The 10,048-nt window shown below is 41.5% G+C and overlaps 1 protein-coding gene across 1 annotated transcript in view; it reads right to left on the bottom strand.

Annotated features, from left to right (window-relative positions):
• Nucleotides 1-491: 491 nt before the first annotated feature.
• Nucleotides 492-10,048, bottom strand: part of LOC103610908 (FAS-associated factor 1-like) — a gene marked incomplete at both ends in the record, with an annotated part of 18,102 nt that continues 8,545 nt past the window's right edge. The window contains one exon of the mRNA XM_008594970.1: nt 492-702. Coding sequence (XP_008593192.1) covers nt 492-702 — 211 coding nt within the window. The remainder of the gene's footprint in view (nt 703-10,048) is intronic.

Genomic DNA, 10,048 nt, shown 5'->3' with positions numbered 1-10,048 from the left:
GTGCCTTGATCTTGGACTTCCCAGCCTCCAGAAACATGAGAAAATAAATTTCCATTCTTTGTAAAGTATCCAGTCTCAGGCATTGTTACAGCAGGACATTGCACAAAAAAATGAATTAGCTCCCGCTCTAAAGTCTGATATGCAATGTACTTAATACTTAGGATATTTAAAAAATATTTTTAAAATATTAAAATATTAAATTTTTTAATATTTAGGGTATTTTTTCTTAACTCTCCCAGATGTTTGGTTTGTATCAGCTCTAAGAGAGCATCACATACCATTCCACATATGTGGGACAAAAAATTATTCTCAAACATCTTAATCTCAACAATGTATTTAAAAACAGAGCACAGTAATCTCTATGGGAAAGTACGAGCTTCAATGTACTTTATTTCCCCTTCTTGTTGGCAGTAAACTCAAAAGAAAAGAATATAAGCTGAATGTTTACCTAATGAATTATTTGTTTATAAAGGATTTATAGTAGGAAAAACCTTACCAACATTACAGGTGTCTTCAAGTACTACATCAACATTTCTGTCTCTGTACTCAACCCTGAAGTCCAACATCCGAGGTTGCCTTTCTACAATCTGCCTGGATGGCATGACAGGTCGAAACACAGAAGAAGAAGATGGAGTAGGAGCTGGAGCTGGATGATTTGCTGGATCAAATGCAGGTCCTGGTATGGTCTCACCTCCATAATCACTAAAATGTTGACATAAAAAAAGGATTATCATCAACCAAATCATCACAGAATTCCACTAGGGACCCTCTCCATCACTGGCTTGTGTTGTTCTTCCTATCAAGTTTACCTACCTATATGTCAAGGCCAATCTTACGTTCTACTTTTCCCACAAAATCTTTCCCAGTGACTGAAGGCTACATTGCTCTTCCTCCCATCCTTGCCTCTCTACCTTTATTAGCAGTATCATATCATTTAGCATTTAATTAGATTTTTGCTACGTGTTATGATGTTGGTAAAACAACATTTTAAACTCTGTGAAGTAAGAACAGTGTCTTCTCCTTCACTCACTGCCATTTATACCTCAATCATTATTTAACTTATTAACTGTACTTTCCAGAATGCCTGTTTTGAAACTTAGGTATTCTGTTTTAGCAGCACAAAATGGGCTAAAACACATACTATGTCCTTAAATCTCAATTATCCCTATCTCACTCCTCAGTCTTAAAAAATTTTTTTTCTGCTTTTCGGAGAAAACAGAAGACATCTGGAGGAATTTCCCTTATTTTCTTAACATCAAATCCACAAACTAACCTGCATATGCACTGTCTCTTTCTCCTTTCCTATAAAGGAGTAGAGACATCATTTTTCCTATCTGTGCAAAATCTAAAACCATCTTCTCATTAGCTTTATGGTTTGGATTATCCCTTTCCTTTTCTGTATCTTTGACATTTTCTCTTCTGGATTCTTCTGAATAACATTTAAACATGTTCCAATCTGTCCTTTCAGAATAAAAAATTAAAATGAAATCCTGGCTCTGCCCATTTAATAGCTGTCTTTTTTGTAAAATGGATATATTTGCCCGGTGCCTGGTACCTAATAAGTTCTCAAACATTACACTCAGTATGTCCAAAGCTTGACTCATTAATATTTCCCCAAGCCAGATCATCTTCAATTATTCCTAACATTAGCAACTCAAGCCAGAAACCTGTGGTATTACCCTTGACCCCTTCTTCTCTCTCACCCTCCACATCTTATTAGTCCTTTCAATTTTACCTCCTAAATATCTTTTGGATAAGTCACCCACCTTTACCCTCTGAAGCTACTACCCTAGTCCAAGCCACAATCACCTCTTGTATGGACTAAAGCAGTAGACTCCTACCTAATCTCTTAACACATACTCCTGTTCCCCTGCATTCCATTCCACACCTCACCTAGAATGAAATTAATAACACAAATGTCTTCATATCATTTTCTTCCATACCTCTTTAATTGCTCCCTTCTGCTCTTCTGATAAATTCGTAAAATGGACCTATATGATCTAAATCCTATCTTTCTTTCCATCCTCATCATGTGGTATGCTATTTCCATCTCACTATGTTAATAGCCACAACCTTTCATTTCTTCTCTCACCTTGATCTTTCCCATTTCATGGAGGAACATTGGCTATTCCCTCTAAGAATATTCTTTCTTCCCCAACCCATCCTCACTTCTACCTTTCTTCAATTTACATTCATCCTTCAAATTTCATATTGAATGTTTTTCAACTCAGAGCACATTTTGCTACCTCAGACTAGGTCCAATTCCCCACTACTATAATTTTTTTTCCCCACTGTTTTGTTTTGGCAGCTGGCCAGTGTGTCCCCACTAATACCTATAATCATAAAATTAGAGGTATAATTAATCATTTGACATCTGTGTTCCCACTAGAATATAAGTTCCACAAGGACAAAACTCATGTGTGTTTTTAATGGCCATATCCTCTGCCCTGAGCTCAAGATTTTATATATAGAATGCATTCAAATATTTACCCAACTAATGAGTAGAGAAATGATTACTTTAAATTTTGGCTTTTCTCTGTCAATTTATCATATGTAGTTTCACTTTTTTTGAGGGAAGGGAGGAGGGAGAGAGGGCACATAAGGAGTTCTTCAGTTGCAACATCATTATTATATATATTTTCTACCACCAACAGAACTCAAGACCAGCTCTAAAACATCTTTTTTCTCCCCTTAATTTAAGGAAAAACTGTGGACCAAGGGAACCTGCTGCACAGGAAGAACAACAATGACCAAAACATGCCTAGTTAAACACTGTTCATACAATTAAGCAGGAAAAATATTTATATTTATTTCCCTTCCGCATACTATTGCTCCGAACAGTGTTTGTCAAAGCATAGCATACACAGTTGATTTAGCGAGTTGTGATCAGTCTTTTAAAGATTAGATAAATAAAATAACAGAAATTATCAGTATGTGTCACTTAATAGTTAAAAACCAAGTACAGTTTCATAAAACTGTTGAATTTGTTACGTATTGGTATATGCGTGTATTGGATTCCAAGTATTTCTCTCTGTAGGTCACAGCCAAAAATGTTCAGAAGCAACTACATTAGACCTCACCAGTGTTTAGATACTCCAGTAATCACTGATCCAAAGACAAAATCTTACCCTTTCTCCCAGTTAGTAATTATTATTATTTTATTACATATAAGATGTTGTGGAGCACTGGAGGGGGAAACGGAGAGTTCAAAAGGTTGCAGGATAGGGTAGAAGGAGGAAGAAGGGGAGAGTGGTGGAGGCCCATGGCACCCCAGTCATTCCGGCAGGGGAGCCCAGGATGCTTCCAGTGGAGATTCACTTGTGGCTGGGCCAGATGCAGATGTCAGAGGGGCACTGCTGAGGCCCTTGGCTCCCTACCACCCCAGCTAAGGAGCCCAGGGTGCTTCCAGCAGTGGCTCAGTCACCGCTGGGCTGGATGCAGACGTCAGAGGGCATGGTAGAGGCCCATGGCTCCCCACTGTCCTGGCTTGGTGGTCATCACTGGGCTGGGTGCTGACATCAGCAGGATGTGGCTAAGGCCCTCGGCCCCCCATTGCCCCAGCTCGGGAGCCCGAGGTGCTTCCGGCAATGTTTTGGTGGTTGTGCTGAGCTGATCCTGGCTTGGTGGTCATCACTGGGCTGGGTGCTGACATCAGCAGGATGTGGCTAAGGCCCTTGGCCCCCCATTGCCCCAGCTCGGGAGCCCGAGGTGCTTCCGGCAATGTTTTGGTGGTTGTGCTGAGCTGAATGCAGATGTTGGCAGGGTGTGGGGGGTGGCTGAGGCCCTCAGCCCCCCACTGTCCTAGCTCAGGAGCCTGGGGCTCTTCCAGCAGTGGCTCAATGGTCATCACTGGGCTGGATACTGACATCATAGAGGAGTGGTTGAGGCCCTTGGCCCCCAACTGTCCTGGCTTGGGAGCCTGGGACACTTCTGGCAGCAGCCTGGTGGTCATTGCTGGGCTAGATGTGGATGTTGGGGGGGCATAGCTGAGGCCCTTGGCCCTGCCCCCAACCCCAGCTTGGGAGCCTGGGGGGCTTCTGGTCCTTCTAGGTATTACAGGTGTTCTTCAGTGGTGTTAGATCTTTACTGATTAATATCAGAACTTTGTCTCTGACCCATGGGTGGTTCTGTGTTGGATTATTCGCTATTCCTACCACTTAAACTCTGCACTGGAACTAATTTGTTGTCCTTTGTTTACTTCTAAAGTGGGGGAACCAGCACTTGAACCCTGTGGTTGAGCTAAATTTCTGCTCTGCTGCTGATTCTCTGGGGAAGGCTTTTTGTGCAGTTCAGGTTTTAATTGTTGACCTTGTAAGCACTTCCAGGTCTTGGTGACGTCTCGTACACCTGGTTGTGTGGAAACTTCGGTCCAGGCCTGAGTCTTTTCAAAAAATTGTACCCCCTGAAGTTCTATATTCCTGACCAGTCTCCACTGAGTGGTCCTGTGCTGACTGGAGGGCAGATCAGCTGTCCATGCTGTTCCCCAATCTTCCCTTGGTGAGACTGTCTCCTCCACCCCTCGTAGTCTAAACACTTCCCATGGGACAGGCCATGCACCAGCCCCTTGCAAAGACTCACCAGCCTCTGAGTGGCTCCTTTTTTCAGTTGTCTGTGGCCCCTCACTCCTATGTGGGTCCACAGGGACCCTGTGAGTGGTCTTGCTGGCCTGAGGGTCACCAAGGCCCTCTTCTCCCCCGTAGCCTCCAAGCAACTTCATATGAAGGGCACAACTTCAGTTTTTGTCAGCTCTTGCTCCATGTGCTCACCAGGGCCAGCCTTGAAATGGCCGGGGCTTGAAATGGTCAGAGTGATCCTATATTTCTCTCATCGTGGCTTCACCTTGCCTTCATGAACTCTGTAGGTCTCTCCTCCTCTTCCCCTGAGCTCTAGCAGCCCCAGCTTGGCAGTCGTTGCTTTTTAATAGTTGTAAATAGGTTGATTGTGGAAGAGGGTTACACTGGGTACCGTCTATTCTGCCATCTTGACCAGAAGTCCAAGAAAGTATCTTATAAGGAAGACATGGGAACAGAGAAAGTGTCCAAAGTAGGAAAAATGCCACACTGTTTAAATCCAAAGCAAGCTCCTAAATATCTATGAACAGAATCTGTGCAGTGACACTTCACTCTAAAGATTGTCACAACTTTTTAGAAACCTATGAAAAACAGCTCAAAGTAGTTAAGCTGGTCACTGACATTTTTCCTTGACCCCAAATCCAGCCTTCCATCTAGTCTATTCTGTGATGCTGGGGCCAAGATTCTGCAAAATTATTTTTTCCTCTGCTAGATAGTTTCCTTTTAGATTCTGCCAATAGGAGATACTACACTGAGATTAGTAGTTAGGAAGAGGAGAGACAAGACCCTGTAGGTTCCAATCCTTTGTTTTTCAGCATTCTTATAACCAGCATCGTGACATTCCCTCAGAAATCAGCAGTAGCCAGACAGCGTAAATTTGCAGAGGTCTGATCTCCAGGTCCATGGGGCCCCTGGGAGCTTTAGAGTTCTGTCAACCCCTTTGTTCCCTAAATGTAAGAGTGGTAACTTCCTCTAGCAAGTATTATATCCAGGTTACCTCCATTTTACCTCTTTGATCTTTTAGTCCTTCCGTACCTGTATAACCACTCCTACATTAAGTATTTCAGCAGAGGGAATTTAGAGTAATTTCATTTTCCTGACGGGATGGATCCTAATACAGTGAAAGGGTCTCAGGAAACATACCTTCACAGATAGAATTCTGGAATTGGCTTGACTATGTCCTTGACTTTCATTTCACTGTTAGTGCCTTGCCAATTGAAAATGGGGTACTAGTGATCCATGCCATGCACTGGCACATGATTAATTAAATTATCACTTGTAGGTAATTATGATGATATGCCCATTGAAACAAGTGCCCAAGGGGACCAAATGACTGTTTGGTTTAAGTACTATGGTAGTAACAATGACAATAAAGACTATAGGATGGCTGTTTCTGACTCTGAGCTTACAGAAGAAAATTACACACTCAGGGTTTTTAACTTTCAGCTAAAATCATGATAAGACAGCTATAAACTTTTGAAAATAGTCCTTTTAAAAGAGTTTATTTCTTGTAACCACAGGTATGACCCCCTGCTGAGAATTAGGTCCAAAATTTAATTCTGTAGATTGGAGAATTACAGTGAAAGTTGAATAAACATTTCTAAGTCTCTTTTGTGAAAGTTAAGACACTGTTTTGAAAGGAGTGAGACCCTAAAGATGCAAAACGGAGATACCTAGGTGGGTTTAGGTGAAGGTTAGAATCTATAACCCCCAGAAACTCTCTGAGCTTCTTTTACAAGCAGAAACAGCTCTTCCTTCCGTACCTGAAAAGGCTAGCCTCCACTTGACTGAAAACTTCTAATACTCTTACTGAAAACAGTTGTCTCAAAAGGGAATGTCTCTTCTCAAAACCTACCCTCACCATTCCTTATACTCTCTAAAATCAGACTTAAGCATACTCTAAAAGAATAAGTACAATGTCTTAACAGAAAGGAGATTATTTATATACAAAAATATTTATAACATTTTGATAAATTATATCAGCAAAAACCTGGGGAATAGGTATGGAATGATTTGAAGTGTGTTTGGCCAAATGAGTTTGGATAGGGCCAGATATAATGTGTTAGCTTAAGCAGCTATATATACCTCTAATAGTTCGCTTGTTGGCTGAATGGAACTTAAGTCCCAAAAAGTCTACATTTAATGAGGATAGAATGCCCTAACTTTCCTAGTATAACATAGAAGAAATCCAGATGCTTAAGAAAACAGAAAAGCAGGAGTAGATTTATCATGTATAACCTGAATATACACACACCCCACATCCAGAGGTCCTGGAAGACATTGCCAAAATACATTAGTAAGGGAATTTGCATTCTTGAAAAACTCTGTGGTAGCCATCTTCTGTGGGTTGGGAATGACATGGGGACACGAGACCATTGAGAAAGACTCCCAAATGGACATGATGAAATCCCAGGTGGCAAAGGTGGTCAATGGCAAAATTTAATGATAAGGAAAAGGCGGGATCAACTACATTAACAGATAACATGGACAAAAAGTGGCAATGAGAAGGTTTTGACCTGCAGGGACCTTTAACAGTACTTAACTGAACATGGTATTTCTAAGGAACAAAATTAAAGGTCAGTCTCCTAAAATATTACTTGATCTATATGAACAGTGGAAACCCTAGACCTGGCTCTGCTGCACTGTCTTTTGGGGGAACCAGGCCTCCTTTAATCCAGGGACTTTATGTCTGTAAACCAACTTGTGCTTGGAAACTGGGAGTGATTGTGACTCTCTATTGTGGTTCCTGAGGTCAGGATTTAGGTTGCCAGGACAGGGGTTTCCAGATGATTAGGACTTGGAAAGAATAAAATGGGAAAATTGGGTGATGAGGAAGTATACGGAAGAGATATGGAAATGGATCTCTTAGAATGGACACAGAATACAAATACATTTGTTTCCCAGGTGAATGTTCCCTAGAGGCCACCACTGAAGAAAAGCCTTTAAATAACATGGGTCAGAAGACATCATTCAGTCAGCTTTTTCAAGTTGCTACTGAAGCTGCTCAATACATTAACATACAATGTGGCCATGCCAACAGGGATGGAAATTAAGCATGGGTACAGCAACACGAGCTTCCCCTCATCAAGGCTGAATCTGGCTAGAAAAACTATGGAGTGACTAAATTGTGAATGACAGAAACTAATATTGAGTCCCCAGTATGACACCATTCCCCAAGAACCTGGTAACAGATAATTTCCAGCATGGAGGGGGCAGTGATCTGTCTCCACTGAAAAAGACACTTTTCTGGACATAAAATTGACTTCCCTGCAAGCAGTGCTTCTGCCAGCACCACTATTTATGGACTTAGGGAATACATTACTGATCTATGGCTACCCACAACACAACACTGGTTTTAACTAAGGAACTCACTTCACAGCAAAGGAAGTGCAGCACTGGCCTCATTCATGTATGACATTACCTAGAAGAAGCTAGCTTGACAAAACGGTGGAATGGCTTAGTGAAGACTCAGTTATGGCACAGTTTAGGAGATAATACGAAAGCCTGGGGCTCTACCTTACAGGATGTGATATATGCTTTATATCAGTAACCAAACACAATGCTATCTACTGCCAGAAAATAGGATATGGGGGGCCGGCCTGGTGGCACACTGCTACAGTGCGCCGCTTGGGAGTGCGGAGGCGCTCCCGCCGAGGGTTCGGATCCCACATACAGACCGGCCGCTCACTGGCTGAGCGAGGTGCGGGCGCAACACCAAGGGTTGCGATCCCGTTGCCGGTCCCGGTCCGGTACGGGCGCGACACTGAGGGTTTCAATCCGTTGCCGGTCACGAAAAAAGACAAAAAGGAAAAAAAAAAAAAGAAAATAGGATATGGGAATTAAGTGGTGGTAGTAGCTTCTCTTATTATGCCTAATAACTTACCAAATTTCTGTTTCATGCAACTTTGGGCTCTTATGGTTCAGAGATCATAGCTCCCAAGGATGTAATGTTTCCACAATACTTCCATTGAATTAGAACTTGAGAATGTCAATTGGCCATTTTGTACTCCACACAGCACTCAGTCAACAAGCAAGGGAAGGGATACTGGCTGGAGTGACTGGTCCTGACTACCAATAAAAAAATTGGTTTGCTGCTGCACAATGGATTATGTCTAGAGTCCAAGAGATTTTCTGGGGCATGTCCAATAATAAGAGCTAATGGAAAATTTCAACTAGTAAAACAGAGAGGTATACTGAAAATTCTGACTCTTCAAGAATAAAGATTTAAGATGTCCCATCAGGTTAAAAACCCTCATCATTTGAGGTTCTGGTTGAAGACAGAGGAAATATAGAATAAACGGCAGAAAAAGAAACTGAAAATATCAACTACAGCCTTATGATCAGAAACAGAAACAAGGACTTTAGCAACATGCGCGCGTGTACGCGCACGCGCACACACACACACACACACACACACACACACACACTGACTTTCTTCTTACAGTTTGCATTCTGATCCTATCAATATCATCCTAGCAGTGATATATCACCCAAACAATGGCACCCACCTTGTCTTAGCATTAGCCACTGACGTTAGCTCCTAGCTTTTTTTAGCACTTTTTGCACAAGCCTCTTTACATTCTGTCAGAGCTACTAATATTAGATGAGCAGGACTTCCTTCTCATATGTCTGATGCCAAGTTCCTAGGGCTCTTCTTCTGAGTTTCAATATTCTATTAACCTCAACTTTACTTCTTTCCTTTGTTCCTCCAGCACTTTCCTTTGTGTCCTTTGGGGGTCATCACGGGGCTCTCCCTGGTAGGCTTATCCTAGCCACAGCTTCTTGACCTGGAGTGGGTACGTCAACCCTACCCACTCTTTTCAAGGGATGCTGCAGCTATGAATCTGCTCCTGTCTGGGCTCTCTTCCTCACCAACCAGGAGAAGCCACCCCCATTTGGGCCTAGTGGTCTAGCTGCTTCCTGAAGTCATTATATCTAGGTTATCTCAGTATCCCTTCATGCTTTCAAATTTCTCCATGTTTGTGTAACTAAATTCCCTCTGTTGAAATTCTTAGTGTGTTTTCCGCCCCTTTCCCAAGACCTAACTCTAAGGATAGTATAACATTTTTAATTACATCAGACTATTTGGTATGTTTGCCAACAACAAGGAAATTTTTTTTTAAGTTATCACTTGGGAATTTTCATGTTAGCTATACCTACTCTGTCTCAAGATCAATCAAAAATGATGAATCCAAATTGTGAATGAAGAGTTTTTCACTAACAATCCAAAAAAAAAAAAAAGAGGAAAAGAAAGATTCTGCCAGTTAATAAATAATCCCATCAATTTTCATTCATGTTCAATGACATCCAAAGAATGCAAAGGCAACCAAAATTGTTAACTCAAAAAAGAATAAATGCCTTTTTAAAATTTTTCATCTGTGAAAACTACTGTTCTATAATTTGACCTTTTTACTATACTTTTCTATTTTAGATAGATAGATAGATAGATAGATAGATAGATAGATAGATAGATAGAT

Source organism: Galeopterus variegatus, unplaced genomic scaffold (genome assembly GCF_000696425.1).
Source record: "Galeopterus variegatus unplaced genomic scaffold, G_variegatus-3.0.2 Scaffold12016, whole genome shotgun sequence".
Taxonomy (NCBI): Eukaryota; Metazoa; Chordata; class Mammalia; order Dermoptera; family Cynocephalidae; genus Galeopterus; species Galeopterus variegatus.
The sequence above is the reverse complement of the archived record's forward strand: the minus strand, read 5'-3'. Positions and strand labels throughout refer to the sequence as shown.